At 67.9% G+C, this 21,264-nt stretch overlaps 8 protein-coding genes across 8 annotated transcripts in view; 4 read left to right on the forward strand and 4 right to left on the reverse strand.

Annotated features, from left to right (window-relative positions):
* Positions 1–801: 801 nt before the first annotated feature.
* Positions 802–2,984, reverse strand: ATRAID (all-trans retinoic acid induced differentiation factor). The gene is made up of 6 exons (XM_015859638.2): positions 2,579–2,984; positions 1,615–1,686; positions 1,434–1,505; positions 1,242–1,363; positions 1,059–1,159; positions 802–981 (listed from the first exon to the last, which is right to left on the reverse strand). The coding sequence occupies exons 1-6, from the start codon at positions 2,860–2,862 to the stop codon at positions 877–879; spliced, it is 756 nt and encodes a 251-aa protein (XP_015715124.1). The 5' UTR covers positions 2,863–2,984; the 3' UTR covers positions 802–876.
* Positions 2,985–3,013: 29 nt separating this feature from the next.
* SLC5A6 (solute carrier family 5 member 6) lies at positions 3,014–7,687 on the forward strand. Its single transcript, XM_015859637.2, has 16 exons — positions 3,014–3,108; positions 4,428–4,922; positions 5,018–5,083; positions 5,151–5,202; positions 5,279–5,346; positions 5,415–5,569; positions 5,677–5,817; positions 5,892–6,021; positions 6,095–6,183; positions 6,264–6,376; positions 6,462–6,529; positions 6,616–6,702; positions 6,784–6,965; positions 7,045–7,148; positions 7,218–7,339; positions 7,434–7,687. The coding sequence occupies exons 2-16, from the start codon at positions 4,593–4,595 to the stop codon at positions 7,560–7,562; spliced, it is 1,836 nt and encodes a 611-aa protein (XP_015715123.1). The 5' UTR covers positions 3,014–3,108; positions 4,428–4,592; the 3' UTR covers positions 7,563–7,687.
* LOC107312304 (collagen alpha-1(I) chain-like) lies at positions 4,252–4,545 on the reverse strand. The gene has a single exon (XM_015859607.1). It carries the CDS (start codon positions 4,543–4,545, stop codon positions 4,252–4,254), a length of 294 nt encoding a protein of 97 aa, XP_015715093.1.
* A 204-nt stretch (positions 7,688–7,891) lies between the features above and the next one.
* Positions 7,892–9,987, forward strand: PREB (prolactin regulatory element binding). The gene is made up of 9 exons (XM_015859624.2): positions 7,892–8,086; positions 8,166–8,349; positions 8,462–8,676; positions 8,742–8,822; positions 8,896–9,020; positions 9,122–9,295; positions 9,363–9,435; positions 9,505–9,664; positions 9,742–9,987. The coding sequence occupies exons 1-9, from the start codon at positions 7,955–7,957 to the stop codon at positions 9,834–9,836; spliced, it is 1,239 nt and encodes a 412-aa protein (XP_015715110.1). The 5' UTR covers positions 7,892–7,954; the 3' UTR covers positions 9,837–9,987.
* Positions 9,988–10,096: 109 nt separating this feature from the next.
* ABHD1 (abhydrolase domain containing 1) lies at positions 10,097–12,445 on the reverse strand (the record flags this gene model as incomplete). The annotated part of the gene is made up of 8 exons (XM_015859626.2): positions 10,097–10,362; positions 10,431–10,596; positions 10,676–10,724; positions 10,800–10,973; positions 11,055–11,167; positions 11,251–11,296; positions 11,363–11,527; positions 11,700–12,445. Coding segments are annotated over 8 exons (1,683 nt in total), but the record flags the coding sequence as incomplete, so codon positions are not given.
* A 318-nt stretch (positions 12,446–12,763) lies between these two features.
* CGREF1 (cell growth regulator with EF-hand domain 1) lies at positions 12,764–13,840 on the forward strand. Its single transcript, XM_032443415.1, has 3 exons — positions 12,764–12,979; positions 13,075–13,199; positions 13,283–13,840. Exons 1-3 carry the CDS (start codon positions 12,964–12,966, stop codon positions 13,676–13,678), a joined length of 537 nt encoding a protein of 178 aa, XP_032299306.1. The 5' UTR covers positions 12,764–12,963; the 3' UTR covers positions 13,679–13,840.
* A 34-nt stretch (positions 13,841–13,874) lies between these two features.
* On the reverse strand, positions 13,875–15,773 carry KHK (ketohexokinase). The gene is made up of 8 exons (XM_015859629.2): positions 15,535–15,773; positions 15,344–15,460; positions 15,101–15,235; positions 14,858–14,930; positions 14,622–14,768; positions 14,387–14,475; positions 14,128–14,285; positions 13,875–14,029 (listed from the first exon to the last, which is right to left on the reverse strand). Exons 1-8 carry the CDS (start codon positions 15,642–15,644, stop codon positions 13,944–13,946), a joined length of 915 nt encoding a protein of 304 aa, XP_015715115.1. The 5' UTR covers positions 15,645–15,773; the 3' UTR covers positions 13,875–13,943.
* Positions 15,774–15,828: 55 nt separating this feature from the next.
* LOC107312321 (cGMP-dependent protein kinase 1-like) overlaps positions 15,829–21,264 on the forward strand; it is a gene marked incomplete at its 3' end in the record, with an annotated part of 16,008 nt that continues 10,572 nt past the window's right edge. Inside the window, exons 1-16 of the mRNA XM_032443660.1 lie at positions 15,829–16,357; positions 16,434–16,600; positions 16,726–16,839; positions 16,921–17,026; positions 17,313–17,376; positions 17,450–17,527; positions 17,606–17,694; positions 17,808–17,873; positions 17,997–18,044; positions 18,320–18,364; positions 20,144–20,282; positions 20,354–20,484; positions 20,579–20,668; positions 20,757–20,898; positions 20,983–21,146; positions 21,216–21,262. Coding sequence (XP_032299551.1) covers positions 16,152–16,357; positions 16,434–16,600; positions 16,726–16,839; positions 16,921–17,026; positions 17,313–17,376; positions 17,450–17,527; positions 17,606–17,694; positions 17,808–17,873; positions 17,997–18,044; positions 18,320–18,364; positions 20,144–20,282; positions 20,354–20,484; positions 20,579–20,668; positions 20,757–20,898; positions 20,983–21,146; positions 21,216–21,262 — 1,696 coding nt within the window. The remainder of the gene's footprint in view (positions 16,358–16,433; positions 16,601–16,725; positions 16,840–16,920; positions 17,027–17,312; positions 17,377–17,449; positions 17,528–17,605; positions 17,695–17,807; positions 17,874–17,996; positions 18,045–18,319; positions 18,365–20,143; positions 20,283–20,353; positions 20,485–20,578; positions 20,669–20,756; positions 20,899–20,982; positions 21,147–21,215; positions 21,263–21,264) is intronic.

Raw genomic sequence — 21,264 nt, forward strand, 5'->3', positions numbered from 1 at the left:
AAGGTATGCTTAACTAATCTTGTGGCCCTTCTATGAATGGAGTGATGGCGTTGAGTGGCACGAAGGGAAGGCAACTGATGTTAGTTACCAGGGACCCTGAAGCAAGGCCTTTGACATGGTCCCCAAATGCACCTCCTCATTCTCCATGGAGGGAGTGATTTGATGCGTGGCAACCGATGGATAAGCAATGGTGAAAGGCCGCAGACAGAGGGTGGTGGTCAATGCCCGTCTATTTCCATGTGGAGGCCGGTACGAGTGGTGATCCCAAGTGGTCTTTAGGGACCGTGCTCCTTTAACATCTTTATACATGGCGACACTTCGATGAGGGACATGCGAGTGCAACCCTGTCAGCAAGTTTGCTGTCATGAACACAAGGCTGAGTGGTGCAGTCGATACGGGTGGAGAACGGATTGCCATTAGATGTGAGACGCTCTGACAGCTCGGAAAGCGTGGCTCGGCGATGGAACTAATGGTAGGTCAGCACAGCTAAAGGCAAGGTGTTAGTGGCACTTTGGTCGTAGGAAGAACTCAGGCACTGGTAGACAGCATTTAGAGTAGTTGTGACGTACTGATGACCTTTGAGAGCACCTCGTCAGAACAAAGGACCTAGCGTGTCCTGACCCTGGTGAAGCTGTGCTGGCTGTCTCGGATCACGTGCTCGTTCTTTATGTGATTGAGCATGTTGTCCAGGAGGATCTGTTCCATCATCTTCCCAGGCACGGAGGTGAGACTCACCGGCCTGTAGTTCCCCAGGTCCTCCCTGCTCCCCTTCTTGTAAATGGGGGTGACACAGAGACAGCCTCATAACCACACACGCTTTATTAACCCCCTGCCCCACCGTCCGGCCCCGTCCCACATCTGAACTCCTGGTTGCAGTCACATCCCTGCAGCGTGTCGGCGCTGGGTGCCCCACAGCGCGATGCTCAGCGCTGCCGTCACTGTGCCCAGCACGCTGCAGAACAGCGGCACGGGGAAGGAGCCCTGTAAGGTGAGCACGGTGAGATCATGAGATTGCTGACCCCTCCAAGCCCCCCCTGCCCCCCCAGCCCCACACCCACCTGTCGCAGGCACTTGTAGCCATGGAAGGGGCTGGCACAGAGGCACTGGGAGAGGCCGGGTCCGTCCGGGGCACAGACGGCGTTCTCAGGGCACAGCGGGGCTGGTGGGCAGCACAGGGTCACGGGCCGCCCTGCCCGGTGCCACGCAGGGCTACAGTGGGAGCAGGGAGAGCCCCAACGTACCGAGCTCCTCGGAGCCGTTGCAGGGGTTCCTCTGGCCCTGGCACAGGCGGCTGCTGCCATTTGTCGTCACCTCCTCCCACGCTTTGCTGCCACCCGGGCACGGCACTGCCAGCGGCACCGCGCTGCAAACACAGCTCAGCACCGGGCACAGGGCTCAGCCCACAGCCCGGCACAGCTCAGCCCCACACTCACAGTTGTTGCAGCTGCGTGAAGCCCAAGAAGGAATCATTGGGGAGCGCCAGCAGCGGGTTGTCCGTCAGGTCCCTACCAACGCATCACACCGGCTGCACCCCGGGGCCAGCACTGACTGACAGCACAGGGTGGGATGGGCAGCCGAGCCCCCCCCACACCTCCCCCTTCCCTCAGCACTCACAGCACGACGGCAGCCGCGGCCTCACTGAATTCACTGGGGAGGGTCTGCAGGGAACAGTTGCTGAGGTCCAACCTGGAGGGGCAGCACCGGGAGCCCTGTGTTCCCCCGTTCCACTCCCATACCCCACGGCCCATGACCCACAACACACCCACACCACAGCCGTGCCCTGTAGTGTACCCAATACCCATAGCACACTCCAAACCCGTACCCATTACCCCATCCCCATCCCATCTCCATCCCCATCACACCCCATCCCTATATCCCCATCCCATCCAATCCCCATCTCCATTCCTATCCAATCCCCATCCCATCCCATCCCATCCCATCCCTATATCCCCATTCCTATCCCATCCCCATCCCATCCCTATATCCCCATCCCATCCCTATATCCCCATCCTATCCCTATATCCCCATTCCTATCCAATCCTCATCCCATCCCATCTCTATATCCCCATCCCCATCCCTGTATCCCCATCCCCATCCCATCCCCATTCCTATCCAATCCCCATCCCATCTCTATAACCCCATCCCATCCCTATAACCCCATCCCGATCCCATCCCCATCCCACCCCATCCCTATAGCCCCATCCCCATCCCTATATCCCCATCCCATCCCCATTCCTATTGAATCCCCATCCCATCCCATCTCTATAACCCCATCCCCATATCCCCATCCCATCCCTATATCCCCATCCCCATCCCTATACCCCCATCACATCCCCATACCATCCAATCCCCATTCCTATCCAATCCCCATCCCATCCCATCTCTATAACCCCACTCCATCCCTATATCCCTATCCCGATCCCACCCCTATCCCTATATCCACATCCCTATATCCCCATCCCATCCCATCCCTATATCCCCACCCCTATATCCCCATATTCCCTATATCCCCAATACCCCTATACCCCTATACCCCTGTATCCCCATATCCCCTATACCCCGCTATACTCCTCCATACCCCAGCAGTTGCTGTCCCGCTCCCCGCACACAGCACCGCCCGTTGATGTTCCCGTGGCCGTTCCCGCAGTACAGTGTCACAATGGACCCGTTTCTCGCCGTTCCCGGGCACGTCCCGCACAGCGGCGGGGCGGTTCGGCCGGTACCGGGCTCCGGTACCAACAGCAGCAGGAGGAGGAGGAGGGACCCCACGGCTCCGCTTCCGGCAGCGCCGCCCCGCCCCGGTCGGGCTGGTCCTGTTGTCGGGGCGGAACGGCCGCAGTGTGCGTGCAATGGTTCAGCCATTAACGGGCCATTAACGGGCCGCGCGCACCGGGAACAGCGCGGACAGAGGGAGCCGAGGCGCGACGACCCGACCCCGGAGCAGCCACGTGACGAGATCCGCGCACGGGATTGGACGGCGGGGCGATGACGGCATCGGGGCGCGCGGAGAGCTGGGCTGGAGGTGAGGGCGATGCTCGGCGTCGTGACGTCATCAGAGCGTGCCGCGGCGCTGTCAGGTGCACGTGGGCTGAGCCGGGAGAGCGGCCGGTGAGTGGAGGAGGAACCGGAACGTGTGTGGGAACGGGACACACGGGAGGGGGAGCGACGGAACGGGAGGGTGCGGGAACGCGGGGCGGGGCGGGGAGCGGGAACGGGGGCACAGCGGGAATCGGGGCGGCCTTCGGGCTGCGGACGGCGGGGAAACAACGAGGGGAGCGGGGAGTTGGTGTGCGGACACCGGGACACCGGGATACCGGGACACCGGGACATGGGGAGCGGGGACACCAGGACACCGGGATACCAGGACATGGGGAGCGGGGACACCGGGACACGGGGATACCGGGACATGGGGAGCGGGAACACCGGGACACGGGGAGCGGGGACACCAGGACACCGGGATACCAGGACATGGGGACATGGGGAGTGGGGACACCGGGACATGGGGACACCGGGATACCGGGACATGGGGACATGGGGAGTGGGGAGAACGGGACATGGGGAGCGGGGACACCGGGACATGGGGAGCGGGGACACTGGGACATGGGGAGCGGGGACACCGGGACACTGGGATACCGGGACATGGGGACATGGGGAGTGGGGACACCGGGACATGGGGACACCGGGATACCGGGACATGGGGACATGGGGAGCGGGGACACCGGGACACTGGGATACCGGGACATGGGGAGTGGGGACAACGGGACATGGGGACACCGGGATACCGGGACACCAGGACATGGGGAGCGGGGACACCGGGATACCAGGACACAGGGAGCGGAGATGGGACGTGGGACATGGGGGGGCAACGAGGGGACCGGGAACACGGCGGCACCGGGAGTGAAGCCTTGAGGTCAAGGGGGCACCGGGACACGGGGCAGGAGCACCGGGGGGGAACGCCGGGCACGGGGCCAGGAGGTGGGGGGGGGGGATCGCCCCGTGTTGTGTCTCGGAGCGCGGTGGGTGACCTTGGACCGTGCCCGCCGTGCGGGCGGGGCGGGCAGCGCTGCCCTCTCGCCTCCTTTCGGCACCGCCAACCCCCGCTCCTCGCTCCGGGCACCGGGGGCCGATCCAGAGCCGCATTCCTGCGCGGATCAGCGCCGCCCGCCCCGTCGTAGCGCGGCCCCAGGTGGGGGTTGCGCCTTAACGAGTGCGGGAGGAGCGGCGGGTTCGGCCGCACGGAGCCCGACCGCGTCACGCCGAGCCCGTCCGTCCCGCTCCGGCCGTGCCGGTCTCGCCGGCTGCGGGGCCGGGGTCGGCGTCGGGCGGGGCCGCCCCCGTTCGCCTTTGGCCCGGAGACGAGCTGCGGGGGAGCGGGGCGGGGAAGGCTGCGGTGACCCCTCCCGGGTGCGTCGTTCCCCCCCCCTCAGGTCCTTGAGGCGGGCCGACAACTCCGGAGCGAAGGTCCCCGCGAGGACGAGCGGGGCCGGATTCGCCGTCGCCACCTCCCGCAGCGCCGGGCGCTGCCGGCCGGGCCCCTCCGCCCATGAACCGGAAAAGTGGGGGCGGCGGCGGGGCGGCAGAGGACACTCGCCATGGAGTTCTCGACGGCGGACTACAGCATCTTCGTGCTGCTGCTGGTGCTGTCGGCGGCCATCGGGCTGTTCTACGCCCTGAGCGGCGGGCGGCAGCGCACGGTGCAGGAATTCCTGCTGGCCAACCGCAGCATGAGCTTCCTGCCCGTCGCCCTGTCCCTGCTGGCCACTTTCCAGTCCGCCGTGGCCATCCTGGGGGTGCCGGCCGAGATCTATCGCTTCGGCACCGAGTACTGGTTCCTGGGCTGCTCCTATTTCCTGGGGCTGCTCATCCCCGCGCACGTCTTCATCCCCGTCTTCTACCGTCTGCAGATCACCAGCACTTACGAGGTGAGTTCAGAGGGGGTCCCGTGCCCCTCCTCGTGCCCCGCTCCGGGGTGGGGATGCACCCCTGACCCGGCCCTTTCTTTCCCTCCCCCCTCCAGTACTTGGAGCTGCGCTTCAACAAGACCGTGCGCATCCTTGGCACCGTCACCTTCATCTTCCAGATGGTGAGTGCCGGGTTTGGGGCCCCGGGGATGGGGCACACAGGGGGGCTGCAGCGCTCTGTCCCCGCAGGTCATCTACATGGGAGTGGTGCTCTACGCGCCCGCGCTGGCACTCAATGCAGGTGAGGGCTCAGGAGGGTGGCGAGGGGCCCCTGTGGTGTGGGGGTACCATCCTCATCCCTCCTTAATGGCACCCAGTGACGGGCTTTGACCTCTGGAGCGCGGTGCTCACCATCGGGTTGGTCTGCACACTATACACTACATTGGTGAGTGGCCTCTTGTGTGTGTGCCCACCCCCTAAAGGGGCAGCGGTGACAGCTGTGTCCCTCTGCAGGGGGGGCTGAAGGCCGTCATCTGGACAGACGTGTTCCAGACGCTGGTGATGTTTGCGGGGCAGCTGGCCGTCATCGTGGTGGGCGCACGGCGCGTGGGGGGCATGGCCCGCGTGTGGCACCTGGCCGAGCAGCAGGGCAAGATCTCCGGCATCGAGTGAGCCGCACTGCAGGGCTGGGATGGGGACAGCAGCACGGCTGGGAGACAAGAAAGGGAGGGGGATGGGACGCTGGCACGGCCATGACTCTTATGTGTCCCTGCAGCCTGGACCCCGACCCCTACGTGCGGCACACCTTCTGGACACTGGCTTTCGGGGGGGTCTTCATGATGCTGTCGCTGTACGGTGTGAACCAGGCGCAGGTGCAGCGCTACCTGAGCTCCCGCAGCGAGAAGCAGGCGGTGCTGTGAGTGGGGAGGGGGTGTGTGGGGATCCCACCCCCCTCTCTACCCACCTCTGACGCTCCCCTGGCGCCCGCAGCTCCTGCTACGCCGTGTTCCCCTGCCAGCAGATCGTGCTGTGCCTCAGCTGCCTCACCGGCCTCGTCATGTTCGTCTACGACCGCGAGCACCCGCTGGTCCCCAGCGGCACCCACATCACCTCCGACCAGGTGGGCGCAGCACTCCCCCACCCTGGCAGCCCCCTCCCCCTCCAGTGCCACACTTACCCCGCACCCCCCACAGCTGGTGCTGTACTTTGTGATGGATGTGCTGCGGGACCTGCCAGGGCTGCCCGGCCTCTTTGTTGCCTGTCTCTTCAGCGGCTCCCTCAGGTAGGTGCCATAATGGGGGACAGTGGGCCGAGGGCCCAGCCAAGCCCTCCTGGTGCTCCTTTCCCTCTCCCTCCCCCCAGCACCATCTCCTCTGCCTTCAACTCGCTGGCGACGGTGACGATGGAGGACCTGGTGCGGCCGCACTGCCCTGGGCTGTCAGAGTCACGTGCCACGCTGCTCTCCAAGCTCCTGGGTGAGCGGGGGGCATGGGAGGTGGGAGGGGGCAGCAGGGTCCTGGCAGGGCCTTGAACCCCCTCCATCCATCCGTCCATCCCCAGCGTTTGGCTATGGGCTGCTGTGCCTGGGGATGGCCTACGTGTCCTCCATGCTGGGCCCTGTGCTGCAGGTAGGTGATGGGGTGCTGGGGTCATCCCCGGCCTCGCAGTCCCTATTTCCCCCATTCGACCCCAAAATGGTACCATCTCCCCGCAGGCGGCCATCAGTATCTTCGGCATGGTGGGGGGGCCGCTGCTGGGGCTCTTCTGCCTGGGGATGTTCTTCCCCTGTGCCAACCCCACAGTGAGTACCCCTGACACCTCCCCCCCACCACAGCCACCCTGTCCGGTGCCACCAAGTGTCTGAGTGCCTGTCCCCCCACAGGGTGCGGTGGTGGGGCTGCTGGCCGGGCTGGCCATGGCCTTCTGGGTGGGCATCGGCAGCCTGGTGGCCAGCGCTGGGGGCGCCGCCCCTATGGCCAACAGCACCGTGCCCCTCCCCATCAACGTGACCACACCAGCCGTACTCACCACCACGCTGCTCACCCCCACGACGCCCCCCCCGAGGTGAGCACCTTGGGGCTGATGGGGGTGGTCTGTGAGGGTCTGACTTGCACCCCCCCGTCACCACCTATACCCCCCCCAGCCCCACAGGCCTGCAGAAGTTCTACCGCCTCTCGTACATGTGGTACAGCGCCCACAACTCCACCACCGTCATCGCGGTGGGGCTCCTGGTCAGCCTGCTCACCGGTGGGTGCCGGATGTGGGGCCGGGTGCTCCTCCCCCCCCAGCATCCCTCTCACCCCTATGACCCTCCAGGCCCCACACCGCCCTCTGCCGTGGATCCCCGCACCATTTTCCCGGTGCTGCCGCGGCTGCTGCGCTGTCTGCCCGCCCGTTACCGGCAGCGGCTGTGCTGCGGGGTGCGCTTCCCCACGCAGGTGAGCGGCTCGCAGCGGGACGGGGGGCAGCGGGTTGTGGGGCGGGAGGTGTCTGTGCATAACCCTACCGCCCCCCATCGCCACGTGCCCGCAGGACGCCCCCCAGCCGTCACCCGCAGCCGAGAAGCGCGTTCCCAACGGGCTGGGAGCTGCGCCACGGGACGACACGGAGGAGCGGGGCTACGGGCCGCCCGCATACACGGTGCAGGAGACGGCGTTCTGAGCGGGACGAGGGACCCCCGGGGCCGGTGCTGCCTGGGGGGGGGCGCGGGTGGGAGCACGATGCGGAGCGGTGCCGTGCTGTTCTCTCTCCCTACCTGCACCTCAATAAACCGTTATGGACAGCGACGGGTCCGGCGGGGCTGGGGGGGTGAGGGACCCACGGGGCTGCGGCATCGTGCGGTACGTGGGGCCGCGGGGCACGCGTGGGGCTGGTACCGAGCAGGGGGCGGGGCCGTGGGTCCAGGGGGCGGGGCTTGATGTGCGGAAGCGGCGGCGATCGGTGGGCGGTACCGGCGGGGTGCGGGGCGGGGCTGCGCTGTGCGGGGCGGTACCGGCGCTGTGCGGGGCGGGGCTGCGCTGCGCGGGGCGCTGACGCGTCGCGCCGTTCCCGCAATGGCGCCGCGCCCGACCGAGCTGTACCGGGCGCCGTTCCCTCTCTACACCGTCCGGCTGCACCCGCGCCGCGGACTCGCCATCACCGCTGGAGGCGGAGGAGCGGCCAAGACCGGGATCGGCAATGGAGTGGTGCGGTGCGGGGTTTAGGGCCGGGGGGTGAACGAGCGCGGGGCTCCCGGTTTCGGTGCTGAGCGGCGCGGTCCCGCAGCACTTCCTGCGGCTGGAGCAGATCGGGGGGCGGCTGAGCGCGTCGCTGCTGCACTGCCACGACACCGAGACCCGCGCCACCATGAGCATGGCCATCAGCGGGGACTTCATCGCGGCGGGGCAGGACCACAGCTGCCACATCCTGCGGCTCTGCGTGCCAACGGCCGGCAAGGGAGGCGGCGACGGTGAGCGGGGCCGCGGGGCGACGGGGCCGGTGTGCGGGCTGCGGGGTGGGCATTACCTGCGGGGTGGGCATTACCTGCGGGGCGCTCACACGGCCGGTCTCCGTCCCCGCAGCCGCGGAGGAGAAAGGGCCGCGCAGGAGGAAGGGAGGAACCGGCCCCGCGGAGCGCGGCGAGACGCGGAGCGACGGCGGGGAGGTGTCGGTGGAGAGTCTGCACCGCGTGCGCACCGACTTCAGCCCCGACGCGCTGCAGAAGGCCGTGCGCTTCAGCGCCGACGGCACCGTGCTCGTCACCGGAGGCGCCGACGGATTCGTGCGGCTCTGGGAGGTGGGAGCGGAGCGGGAGGGGCCGGGAGGGGTCGCCTGTCGGGGATCCGCTGACGGCCGCCGCAGTTCCCCAGCATGAAGAAGGCGCTGGAGTTCAAGGCGCACGACGGGGAGATCGAGGACATCACGCTGGGCCCCGACAATAAGGTGGGTGGGGGGCGAGGGCCGGGGGACCCCTAATGAGCGGCAGAACGAGCCGCAGCCGGCGTGTGCCCGGCAGGTGGTGACGGCCGGACGGGACCTGCAGTGCCGAGTGTGGCAGCGGGACCAGCTGGTGACCGGGCTGCAATGGAACGAGAACCTGCCCGGCGTCCCTGGCACCGCGTACCGCTACCAGGCCTGCCGGTGGGTGCGGGGCTGGGCCGTGCTGTAGGACAGCGGTGGTGACCCCATGGGGCCGCCCCCCGGCAGCACGGGCTCAGCTCCCCTTTGCTACCCCGTACCAGCTTTGGGGCGGTGGAGGACAACTGCGGGGCGCTGCGGCTCTACACGGTGCAGGTGCCCCACAAGCGGGAGCGCCGCCCCCCACCCTGCTACCTGACCAAGTGGGACGGGGGCACCTTCCTGCCGCTGCTGACACGGCCCTGCGGCTCCGAGGTCATCTCCTGCCTCTCCGTCAGGTAAGTGAGGAGGTTCCCCACCGCCCCCATCCGCTCCCAGCCCTGCTCACCGCCCCCCTCCCCACAGTGATTCAGGCACCTTCCTGGGGCTGGGCACCGTCACCGGCTCCGTCGCTGTGCACATCGCATTCTCGCTGCAGGTGAGTGTGGCACAGGGAGGGTACAGTGGGCAACGGGGCAACCCTCACCTCATGTGTGTCCCCCTTCAGAGGCTGTACTACGTGAAGGAGGCACATGGCATCGTCGTCACGGACGTGGCCTTCGTGCCTGAGAGCGAGCAAGGACGGGAGCTGCTGGCGGGGAACGAGGCAGCACTGCTCAGTGTGGCCGTGGACAGCCGCTGCAAGCTGCACCTGCTGCCTGCCCGCAGTATGTGTGTGGGGCTGTGGGGCCGGGACACCCTGCAGGACCCCACCTCTCAGCCTCCTTTCTCCCCCCACCCCCAGGGTCGCTGCCCATCTGGCTGTTGCTGCTGCTGTGTGCCGCACTCATCGTGGGCAGCATCGTGCTGCTGCAGATTGCCTTCCCTGGCTTCCTCTAGGCACCCACCCTGCTGTATTGGGGGATGGATGGACCCAGCTATGGGAGTGGGACCGCCCTGGGATACAGTGCCAGCAAGGCAATGGAATGCAGCATGCCAGTAGCTGGGCTGGAGCTGCTCCTTGTCCCCACCATTAAACCCAGAGTGTGAAGGTGTTGTCTGTGCTGAGGCTGTAAGGGTCTGCCAGCCTCCCTGTCCTCCATGCCCCCCTGCTGGGGTGGGAAAGGGATAGGAGTGGGGCCGTAGGGGTGGGAGAGGGCTCAGTGAGGACGGGAACGGGTTTATTGGGACTTGGAGGGGGTTCAAGGGGGGCAGCAGGCGCTGACCTCCTCCACAGCCCCCTCATCCTGCAGCCCCTGCAGCTCCTCCCCGTGCTGGAACACGGCAGTGACAAACTGCAGGAAGAGGCGCTCCATGAGACCACCGTGCCACGGCAGCAGCCCCTCCAGGAACCCGATGTGGCCTCCACACGACGTCACCAGCAGTGCTACGTGGGGCAGGTGCCAGGCGGCCGCCACGGGGATGGCTGCGAGGGGACACGCGGGTCAGCTGCCGGCCCTACAACACCATAGGGCTGGGCACGGCCCCACTCACCGTGCATGGGGGAGAAGGGGTCATCGGCGGCGTTGAGGCACAGCGTGGGCACACGGATGTTCTGCAGGCTGCTGGCAGGGCTGGCGGCACGGTAATACTCCGTGCAGGAGCTGTACCCGAAGGCAGGAGCGGTGTAACGCTCATCGAACTCCCGGATGGTGCGAGCCTGGGGGCGAGGGGACGAGCAAGGGGGGGTGGGTGACACTGGGTGCAGGGGGCGGGGAATGGGGGGGAGTGGGTGCTACCTTCAGGATGTGCTCCACGTCCACCGTGTCCCCGATCACGGCACGGTGCCTGCAACGACCCCAAGTCAGAGCAGGGTAATGCCCACCCCCCCAGCCTGCAGACCCCATCCAGGTGTGCCCCCACCTGCGGACGAGCTGCCGCAGCCCCGCAGCCAGGCGGCGGTTAAAGAGCCACGTATTGAGCGGCTGCTCCAGCGACGCCGTCGTCTCCATGGGGTCCCAGCTCGGGGAAATGGCCATGGCAGCCACCAGCCCCGCCGCGTGTCCTGCCCGTGCCAGGTAGTTCAGCACCTGCATCCTGCATGGGAGCGGGCAGGGATGGGGATGGGGGGATCTGCTGTGCCACCCCCCCGGGTATCCCCCCCCCTCAGTGCCGTACCCTCCCAGTGATACGCCGGCAGCCAGCAGCGGGGCGTGCGGGTACTGGGAGCAGATGTGCGTGATGGCCGTCTCCAGGTCCTCGGTGTTGCTGGCACAGAATGTCCTGGGGGTCTGGGGGAGGCAGAGCCGTTTGAGGCCCCGCCGTGCCCAGCTATGGGGCAGGCACATGGATAGGAGTGAGGGGAGGGTCTCACCAGCAGCTCCTCGCCGCGGCAGCCCCGGTTGTTGAGCACGACGGCCCTATAGGGAGGAGAGAGGTGGCAGCGAGGGCGGTGTGTTGATCCTCCCCCCGCCCCCAGCACTCACCTGTAGCCGGCTCCGCACGCCTCCCGCACCAGGTGCAGCATGTAGGCGGCCTGGCTGTTCCCCGTCAGCCCCGGCAGCAACAGAACCGTGGGACATTCGGCGGCGCTGCCGTCATCGGCCCAGTCCAGGATGAGCTGCCCGCCGTCGGGCGTGCGGATGGCCTCGCTGCGGAACGGGGATGCGGGCAGGGTCGTACCGGCCGCGGTACCAGCCGTCCCGTCCCGTCGTCGCCCGCTCTATCCCACCTCCAGTCCCCGTTCCCACCCGTCCCAACCCCAGCCCCCGTCCCCATCCCGAGTCCCACGTCCAGCCCCGTCCCGCCCCCATCCCGCCCCACCTGCGGTACCGGACGCGGGGCCGGCTTTGCAGCAGCGCTCTGCTCACGGTCTGCAGCCGCCCGCCCCGGCACCAGGCGGTGGGTCGGAACGGCTCCCGCACGGCCGGGCAGCGCCGCCGCAGGAACGAGCGGATCCGCGTCCCGCCGGCCAGAAGCGGCGGCTGCGGGGAGCGGCGCGGGGAGCGCGCCCACAGGCAACCGAGCAGAGCGGCGGCCAACAGCAGCACCAACAGCGGCACCGGGAGCAGCGCTGCGCCACGAGGAACCTCCGCGCTCATCGCAGCCGGTACCGGGAGCGACAGGACGCGCCCCCCGACGTGAACACGCCCGCAACCGGGCGGTGACGGCGGCGGCCATCTTGGTGCCGGGCAGAGCCGGTTAACCCTTGCGCTGCCGGTGCAAGTGAAGTCTCCGGGCGCGGCGAGGCGGGGCCGGCGACGTGGCCCGGGGCGGGGCGGGGGGGGGGAGACACCGCCGCGTGTGCGTGACGTGGGGCGGCCGGGGCCTGGAAAACATCCCCGAGTGGGCACGGCTGGACGTTCCACGCGTGGGGATGGGAGCCCCGAGGGCGGCACCGCCGTCACCGACGCTGCTGCTGCTGCTGCTGCTCGGCCCCGCGGTGCGGGCGGCTCCCAGGGACGGGGCGCTGCGGTACGGGGAGAGGGAGAGGGGACGGGGGTGCGGGGCTGTGAGCGGACACAGTGCGGGTGAAGGGTGACAAGGTGCGGGGTGACAAGGTGCGGGGATCACACCGGTGCGGGAATCACACCCGTGCGGGGATCACGAGGGTTGCACGCAGGTGCGGGATCGCACAGCGGCACGGTTGCACGTAGGTGCGGGGTGACACCATTGCGGAGCTGCACGCAGGTGCTGAGGGTCGAGGCCGGGGGACGGGGGTTGGAGGCGGCCCGGTAACCCCCTTTTCCTATTCCATATCCAGACCTGAGCCCCCCGCGGCCGTGGGGATGCAGCTCGGCCCCGACCCTCTGAGCCCGGAGCCCGCCGCTCTGCAGTGAGTGCCCGACCCTGGGGCTGGGGGGCACGGGGATACCGGGAGGAGGGGTGGGGGGGCATACGGGATACTTGGGCGCCCCGGGAATGGCTGCAGAGCAGTGGGGATGCGGGGCTGGGTAGCTGCGGGGCGGTGATCCGGATCTGGTCATGGGGCGGGAGCGGTGCGTGCCCCCTCCCCTGCCCCGCTGTCCCCAGGTTGCTGCGAAGCGCCGTGAGGAGTTTGGGACCGGCACAGCGGGACGCGGACGAGATGAGCCGGGATCAGGGTAAAGCCGTGCGGACGGACGGGGGACAGGAGGGCGGCCGTTTTTTGGGGGGCTGAGTGAGTGTCAGCCCCACGCCGCTCGCCTCGTGCCCGCAGCTCTGCTCTTCCTCTTCGCGATGCACGACCACGACCGGAGCGGGCAGCTGGACGGACTGGAGCTGCTGCAGCTGCTGGGGGCGGTGCTGACCCAGGGGGGCGAGGGGCGGCCCAGCCCCGAGGCGGTGCGTGCGGGGGTTAGAGCCCCGCGGGGTCCCTGCGTTGAGCTCCGCTCTCATCGCGTCCCCATCCGCTCCCGTCCCCGCAGGTGGCCGCGCTGGTGGACCGAGCTCTGGAGCAGCGGGACCGCAGCGGGGACGGACTGCTGGACCCCCCCGAGCTGCTGCTGCCCGCCCCGGCACGGGAACCCCCGCGAGGAGACGGCGCTGCCCTCGAGGGGACGGTGGAGGGGCACGTCGGGGAGCAGGAAGGGATGCCCGCTGTGGGGCAGGAGGCGCCGGGGGTGGACGCGGGGGAGAGCAGCCCCCCAGAGGGGCAGAGTCTGCGGGGGGACGGCGGTATCCAGGGAAACCCCGAGGCCGGGACCCCCTTGGAAGAGAACGAGACGGCGGAACTGGAGACGGCCATTGAGGACAGAGAGCTCCGGGTTGAGCCCCCCGAGGCGGCGGCATCCCCCTCCTTGGAAGAACCCGGGGAGATGTAGGCGCTGCAAGGGGCTGCAGCGGTTCCCTGCCCCACGGCTGTGGGGGCTGAGGGACCCCCACGTACCTCCCCCGCCGCAGCGGGACCGGTGGGATGGGGGGGGGTTCGGGACGCTCGAGTTGGCGCTGTAACGCGGGTCGAGGAATACAGCCGCTGAACCCCACGGTGTGAACAGAGCGGGGGGGGCACGCGGGGGCTCCGGCAGGAGGCGGCGGTGGGGGGGTCCGCGAGCTTTATTGGGCGCGGGGCGGGGGGCACCGAGCGGCTCAGACGATGCCGTCGTAGCCGTGGATCCCGCACTTCTTCCCCGCGATGCGGCAGCCGAAGGTGAGCGCGTCCCGCAGGCTCTGCCCTGGGAAGGGAGACACGGACACGGGGCAGAGCCGTGAGGCGCCGCGGGGAGGTGCGGGGCCGTGCCGGGCAGTGCCGAACCAAAGGGTCCGTGCCCACCTCCCGACAGCGCGAAGATGACGGCGGCGTTGAAGGTGTCTCCGGCCCCCAACGTGTCCACCAGCCGCTCCGGTGGGAACGCGTCGGCGTGCACCAGGGTCCCGTCCGGCTCCAGCGCGTCGGCGCCCTCCTCGGCCCACGCGCAGATCATGGTCGCGCTGCGGGGCTACAGCTGGGACGGGGACGGGCGGAGCCCCACCCGCAGCCGGGCCCCACCATTCCCACCCCGCGCTATCGCCCTCCCGTCCCCACGCCTTACCCCGGCCGCACGCGGCCCCGCAGCCCCCGCAGCGCCTCGGCCGCCGTCCCGTAGCCGAAGTGCTTGGCCAGGTCCTTGCTGATGAACACCTGCGGGGGGGGGTCGGCGTTTCTCCGCGCTCTCCGGGACCCCCCCCCGACTCACTCTGCCCCCGCCCCCTCTCGAGCCACACCCGTGCGTGTCCCCGGCCCTTCGCCCCTCGGACCAATCCCCGTCGGGGCGTGTCCGTCCGTACCACGTCTCCGTGCGCCAGGAGCGGCAGCAGCTCGTCCCGCGGCTTCTCCACCTCCACCGACGTGCGGATGCGCTGCGCGGGCGGCAGCGCGCTGTTGTGTCGCTCCACGCGGAGCATCATCCGCTCCTGCTCCGCCGCGTTGCGGGCCTGGAGGGGAAAGGGAGCGTGGGCACGGCGGGACACGGCGAGACAGGCCCCCCCCCCCCCCTCGGGGCCCGCCTCGCGTCGCCCCGCACCTCCCAGTGGATCCACTTGTACTGAGCCAGGTCGACCCGCTCGAAGTCGCGCTCGGTGACGTCGGGCAGGTTCCTGAGGGCGAAGGGCAGCCCTGCGCCTCACCTCTGCCCCGGGCACCGGGCGAGGGGGCCCCGGGCGAGCGGGGAATGATTAACGGGGGATCGCCCTCCGGCCGTCCCGCTGCCCTGCGGGAGCTCCGCCGAGCACGGCGGGGCCGGGGATCCCGGGGGGAGGGGACCCACGTGTCGTGCAGCACGATGGTCCGCGAGCCGCTGGCGGCGCTGACCACGCAGCAGGCGCAGGGCACGTCCCCGTGGGGCTGCCAGGCCACGTGTGTCACGTCCACGCCGCGGCGCCGAAAATCCGCCACGATGAAGCTGGAGGCACGGACGGGGTCGGGGGGGGGGGGACGGGGCGCGGCGGGGCCGCGGGCTCCCGGCACCGCGTCCTCTCTGCCCCCCGCCCGCCCCGTCGTCCCCACTCACTCTGCCGCGTGCCCGGGTGCCAGGGAGCCCATGAAGGAGCAGGGAGCGCCCAGCAGCGCCAGCACCGTGCACGAGTTGGACGCGTTGCCCCCGCGCTGCCACCGCTGCGACAGGCACCTGCGGGGAGCGGGGTCAGCGTGCGGAGCGCCGAGCGGGACGGCGTGCGGGATCGGCGCGATGCGGGGCGGTACCTCGTGTCGCTGTCCTCGGCCGGGTACGAGTCCACCACGCTGATCACGTCGAGGCACACCAGCCCCACGCACAGGATCCGCTTCTCGCCCGCCGCCCGCTGTGCCGCCATGGCCGCGATCCTCGCAGCGCTCCGCTCCCACCGACGCGCGGGGCTCGGGTCAGCACGTGCCCGGGGAGAGGCGGGGCGGGTTAATGTGTCACCGCGCGGGGTGCGGGGCGGTGCGGGGTCCCGCGGGCCGGAGGAGTCGGCGCTCAACGCGGGGCCGGAGGTGGGGACGGGCCGTGCGGGCGGGGGGCGCGGGGCTGCGGCCGCGGCCGGTGCGGGAGGGAGGGGGCGGCGGTGCCGGTAGCCGCGAAAGGGGGATGAGCGCCGGGTCTCTGCCCGTCTCGTCCTTTACCGGCGGGGCGACCTTTGCTCGGGCGCAGAGCTCGCTCGGAGCCCTCCCCGCAGCGCGGAGCTGTGCAGACACCGCCGGTGCCAGGTGGCTCCGTGCCCGGAACTACCGTTCCCCGCTCCGTGCCGCGGGGCCGTCCCGCATCGTCCCGCAGCCGCTACCCCGGGAGCGGCGCCGGTTGATCCTGCATCTCCGCCGTCCGGCAGCCGCGGGGACACGCGATGGAGCGGCGGCTGCGGGAGCTGAGGCTGCGGGAGGAGCGCGACTTCCTGCAACGCGCCGCGCGGGGACCGGACGACGACGGGGACCCCCCTGACGCCGAGCCGCCCCCCGGCTCCCCGCACCGCCGCGCCCCCGCCATCGTGCCCGAGCCCCTCCCGGGAGACAACGCCGCGGCCCCGCCGCCCCCCGGCCCCGACTCGCAGCGGTACCGGAGGGAAGCGGGGAGGGGTGGGGGGGAGCCGGGGGTCGGGGCCGCTTCACCGCCGTCCCCGCTCCCGCAGCGATGTGACGCTGATGGCGGAGGCCGTGCGGCGCAGCGACTTCCTGCGGCGTTTGGGCGAGGGCTGCCCCGAGGCTTTGGCCAGGAGCTTCGTGACCGTGCGACGCGAGGCCGGAGACACGGTGGTGGCCGAGGGCGACGAGGGGACCGCGATGTACATCGTGGCAGGTGAGGGAGGGCTGCGAGAGCCGGGCCCCGTGGCCGTGCGATCGCCCACGTGCGAGGCCGCCGCCCGCTCGCCCGCAGCCCCGCAGCCCCGGGCGCGAGTGTGCGAGGCCGCCCGCACCCCGCAGAGGGAAACCTGAGCGTGACCCAGCGGGGCCGGCAGCTCCGCACCTTGGGGCCCGGGGACGTGTTCGGAGAGTTGGCCATCCTGTACCACTGCCGCCGCACCGCCACCGTGCGAGGTAAGCGCGATCCTGCCCGCGTGGCCCCGGCGTCCGGCCCCGCTTCACCCCCGGCATCTCGCTCGTTCCGCTCTGCCCCAGCGCTCGGCCCCGTGCGTCTCTGGGCCATTGACCGGCAGCGGTTCCGTGCCATCACGACCGGCAACGCCCGGCAGCGGCGGGCCGATGTGCTGCGGGTCCTGAGAACGTGAGTCCGGCCTCGGCCCGTGGGGAGGGGCATCGAGAGCGGGAGGGGTGAGGGAGAGATGTAGGGGGGTGCGGGGGAGGCACAGGAGGATGCAGAGGGGATGCAGGGGGATGCAGGGGGGATGTAGGGGGGATGCAGGGGGGATGCAGGAGGGATGTAGGGGGGATGCAGGAGGGATGCAGGAGGGATGCAGGGGGATGCAGGGGGGATGGAGGGGGGATGGAAGGGGGATGGAGGAGGGATGCAGGTGGGCTGCAGCATGCACAGGAGCTTTGCCCTCACACAGGGTGCACTGGCTGCAGGAGCTGTCGGACAGCCACCTCTCCAAGCTGCTTGACGCCATGGAGGAGGTAAAGATGCAGGTGGGGGCTACGGGACAGGGCCCCCCACACAGCACAGCCCTGAACTCCTCTGTGCCCATAGTGCTCCTTCGCACCCGGACACATCATTATCCGTGAGGGTGACGAGGGACAGAACTTCTACATCATCCTGAAGGGCGAGGTGGGTGCTGTGCCGTGGGGCAGCGCCGTGGGGCAGCACTGGGTCTCTCCCATCGCTCTCAGCCTCACGTCCCCACAGGTGCGGGTCAGCCGGCGTGAGGATGGGCAGGAGAAGCTGCTGCGGGTGCTGGGTGCTGGCGAGCACTTTGGGGAGCTCTCACTGCTGCAGTAGGTGCTCTGCAGGGCTGCGGGGCAGCACCTCGTGCATGCAGCTCTCGTGCACACACATGCATGTGCCTCTCACGTGCACAGAGCTTTTGCACACCCACTCCTCCACACAGGAACGTGCGCCGCACAGCGTCATGCCAAGCACAAGGACATGTCACCTGCATCACCGTGGCCAAGGAGTGGGTGTCCCTGTGTTCTCACATCCCCGTGTCCTTATGGCCCTATGTACCCATCTCCTCTGATTGCCATGTCCCCATGTCCCTATGTCCCTGCATGGCACTGACTCTTGCTCTGCCCCACAGGGACTTCCTGGAGATCATCCCCTTCTGCCCCCGCCACGACTCAGACGTGTGAGTGTCCTTGTGGGGACTCTCTGGCCCCAAGGTCCCCATGCCCATTGTTGCCTGGGTGGGTGCTGGGCACGGTGACGTGGCACCAGCAGCAGGTCCTGGACTCTGCCCTGGGAACACAGCACGGCCCTGGCACATGCTCAGCACGGCCTGTGTGCTGCCCTGTATGATGGGTCCAGAACTCCAGATCCCAGAACCCACCCTGTGACCATCCCAATCACGTTGTGTGGGCCTGGGGGCCGGGAGGGCTGAGCTGGGGCTGCTTCCATTTGCAGAAATGTGTCTGCAACAGAGGTGCCCACCCTGACGGAACCCAGGCGGTCAGTGTGGGATGGATGGGGTGGGGGTGGGATGGGCTGGGAGCAGGAATAGGGATGGGGTGGGGGTGGGATAGGAAATGGAGGTGGTGGATGGGGATGGGTATGGGGAAGGGAAGGGAGTGGGAGGTAGGGGATGGGATGGGAATGCGGGATAGGAGAGGAATGGGATGGGGATGGGATGGGATGGGATGGGGATGGAACATGAAGGGATGAGATGGAATTGGGATGAGGGTTGGGAATGGGATGGGATGGATGGGATGGGATGGGGGATGGGATGGGATTGGGATGGGATGGGATGGGATGGGATGGGATGGGGAAAGGATGGGATGGGATGGGATGGGGTGGGATGGGAAAAGGAATGGGATGGAAATGGGTGGGAATAGGGATAGGGAATGGAATGGGTGGGATGAGGTGATGCGGGTAGTTAATGGGGATGGAAAGATGGTGATGGAATTAATCGCTCGGCATGAAAGAAAGACCTAGGTCCTGATAGTATGGAGAAACTTAACATGAGGCCAGCAGTCGCATCTGGCAAGCCCGGAGAAGCAAATGGGATCCTGTGGCTCCATAGGAGAGGGAGTGGTCAGCAGGGATAGGGAGGTGATGTCCCTCTCGGACTCTGCTCTTGCTGAGGCCCCATCTGGGCAGTAACTGGTCCAGAGGTGGAGCCCTCAGTTACAAAAAAATATGGAGATTTTTGGAAAGGGTCCAGAAGGGCCACAAAGGATGATCGAGGGGGCTGGAGACTATTCCCCTATGAGGACGGCTGGAGCGGAGTTGGAGTTTGTTCAGCCTGGAGAAGAGAAGGTTGCGGGGTGAACCTCCTTGCAGCCTTTCAGTACCCTGAAGGGAATTATCCGCGGAGGGGAAGTAAAATCTTCAGAAAGGGCTGATAATAGCAGGACTAGGGGAAATGGTTTTTGAAGTTTGAAGAGGAAATTTAGGTTGGATGTTAGGGGTAAGTCGTTTACTAAGAAGGGTGGTTAGGTCCTTGGAACAGGCTGCCCAGGGAGGTTGTGGAATGCCCCGTCCTTGGAAGTTGTTCAAGACCCAAGGTTGGAACGGGGCCCTGGGCAACCTGATCTAGTAAAAGGCGTATGTTTGGTGGCCCTGCCAGGCAGGGGGGTTGGAACTACATGATCCTTGAGGTCCCTTCCAACCCGGGTAATTCTGTGATTCTGTGATTCTGTGAAATGGGCTTGGGATTGGGGTAGGAATGGGGGTGGTAATGGGGATGAAAATGGGATGGGGATGGGATGGGGTCAGGAATGGGGATGGGATGGGGATGGGGATGGAAATGAAGGGATGAGATGGGGATGGGATGGGGGTGGGAATGGGGATGGGATGGGAATGGGGAAGGGATGGGATGGGATGGGAATGGAGAAGGGATGGGATGGGAATGGGGAAGGGATGGGATGGGAATGGGAAAGGGATGGGATGGGATGGGGGTGGGATGGGGAAGGGATGGGATGGAAATGGGGGTGGGAATAGGGATAGGGAATGGAAATGGGGTGGGGATGAGGTGGGATGGGGGTAGTAATGGGGATGGGGAAAGGATGGGATGGAAATGGGCTTGGGATTGGGGTAGGAATGGGGGCGGTAATGGGGATGAAAATGGGATGGGGATGGGATGAGATGGGGATGGGAATGTGGATGGCATGGTAATGAGATGGGATGGGGATGGAGACAAGGGTTGGGCTGGGAATGGGATGAGATAGTGATGGGGATGGGGACAGGCACTCTGGGTGCAGGCTCTGCAGGGCAGTGCTCTCCCCACAGGAGCTGGGGTTCCCCCCACTTGCCTCGGCCCTGCCCAGCGGTGCAGCTGGAGGAGCTGGCAGCCGTGCACTACGAGGAGGGGCAGAAACAGGGGCAGCGCGTCGTGCTGGGCACCGGCGGCTTCGGCAGAGTGGAGCTGGTGAGAGCTGTGCCCGACCCACGTGCTCCCCGCTGTGCCATCCCTGTCCCCATCCCGGTGCCCTCTGCCAGGTGCGCTGCCGCGAGCAGCTCTTTGCACTGAAGCGGATCCGCAAGGACTGGGTGGTGCGGACACGGCAGCAGGAGCACATGCGCACCGAGAGGAGGGTGCTGGCCCGCAGCCACTGCCCCTTCATTGTGGGGTGAGTGTAGGGCCGGGGGGGCTGTGTGGGGCCGGGGGGGCTGTGTGGGGCCGGGGGGGTGTTGTGCAGGGCACTGAGCTGCTCCCACCCTCAGGTTCTTTGGCTCCTTCCGTGACGCCCAGCACATCTACCTGCTGCTGGAGTTCTGCCAGGGCGGAGAGCTGTGGACCAAGCTGCGCGAGGTGTACGGGGCTGGGGCACGGGGTGGGCACACAGGGTGCTGCAGTGCCAGGCGATGCCGTGCCGAGCTGAATGCTGGTCCCGCTCTGCAGGCGCTGCTTTGAGGAGCCGCTGGCCGTGTTCTGCTCTGCCTGTGTGGTGGAGGGCCTGGAGTACCTGCATGGCCACGGCATCATCTACCGGGACCTGAAGCCTGAGAACCTGATGCTGGACCAGCTGGGTTATGTCAAGCTGGTACTGAGGCGTGGGGGCAGAGCTCTGGGTCCTGACACTTGTGAATGGATCTGGGCTTGGGGACTGAGGGCTGCTGTGCCGCAGGTGGACTTTGGCTTTGCCAAGGAGCTGGAGCGTGGGGAGAAGACCTTCTCCTTCTGTGGGACACCTGAGTACCTGGCGCCCGAGATGCTGCGCCACGAGGGCCACGACTTCGCAGTCGACTTCTGGATGCTGGGCATCCTGGTGTTTGAGATGCTCGTGGGCAGGTGAGCGTGTGCCTTGGGGCTGAGCCTGACACACCCTCCTGGCCAGCTGTGACCCCCTGTGCCGTGCAGGCCCCCCTTCCACAGCGCCGACCCACAGAAGATCTACAGCCGCATCCTG

Source organism: Coturnix japonica, chromosome 3, assembly GCF_001577835.2.
Source record: "Coturnix japonica isolate 7356 chromosome 3, Coturnix japonica 2.1, whole genome shotgun sequence".
Classification (NCBI taxonomy): domain Eukaryota; kingdom Metazoa; phylum Chordata; class Aves; order Galliformes; family Phasianidae; genus Coturnix; species Coturnix japonica.

Bases quoted from the DNA above. Each gene is read 5' to 3' on its own strand.
- SLC5A6 (XM_015859637.2), top strand. From the start codon at position 4,593: ATGGAGTTCTCGACGGCGGACTACAGCATCTTCGTGCTGCTGCTGGTG. The intron at 5,570-5,676 runs GTGAGCCGCACT...GTGTCCCTGCAG, and splicing joins GGCAAGATCTCCGGCATCGA to CCTGGACCCCGACCCCTACG. The intron at 5,818-5,891 runs GTGAGTGGGGAG...TGGCGCCCGCAG, and splicing joins AGCGAGAAGCAGGCGGTGCT to CTCCTGCTACGCCGTGTTCC.
- ATRAID (XM_015859638.2), bottom strand. From the start codon at position 2,862: ATGGCTGAACCATTGCACGCACACTGCGGCCGTTCCGCCCCGACAACA. The intron at 1,364-1,433 runs GTGAGTGTGGGG...CTGTGTTTGCAG, and splicing joins TTCACGCAGCTGCAACAACT to CGCGGTGCCGCTGGCAGTGC. The intron at 1,160-1,241 runs GTACGTTGGGGC...GCTGCCCACCAG, and splicing joins CAACGGCTCCGAGGAGCTCG to CCCCGCTGTGCCCTGAGAAC.
- CGREF1 (XM_032443415.1), top strand. The intron at 13,200-13,282 runs GTGCGTGCGGGG...CCGTCCCCGCAG, and splicing joins GGCGGCCCAGCCCCGAGGCG to GTGGCCGCGCTGGTGGACCG.
- LOC107312304 (XM_015859607.1), bottom strand. From the start codon at position 4,545: ATGGGCGGAGGGGCCCGGCCGGCAGCGCCCGGCGCTGCGGGAGGTGGC.
- PREB (XM_015859624.2), top strand. From the start codon at position 7,955: ATGGCGCCGCGCCCGACCGAGCTGTACCGGGCGCCGTTCCCTCTCTAC. The intron at 8,677-8,741 runs GTGGGAGCGGAG...CGGCCGCCGCAG, and splicing joins GATTCGTGCGGCTCTGGGAG to TTCCCCAGCATGAAGAAGGC. The intron at 9,296-9,362 runs GTAAGTGAGGAG...CCCTCCCCACAG, and splicing joins ATCTCCTGCCTCTCCGTCAG to TGATTCAGGCACCTTCCTGG.
- KHK (XM_015859629.2), bottom strand. From the start codon at position 15,644: ATGGCGGCACAGCGGGCGGCGGGCGAGAAGCGGATCCTGTGCGTGGGG. The intron at 15,461-15,534 runs GTACCGCCCCGC...CGCTCCCCGCAG, and splicing joins GCCGAGGACAGCGACACGAG to GTGCCTGTCGCAGCGGTGGC. The intron at 15,236-15,343 runs GTGAGTGGGGAC...CCGTGCCTCCAG, and splicing joins GCACCCGGGCACGCGGCAGA to CTTCATCGTGGCGGATTTTC.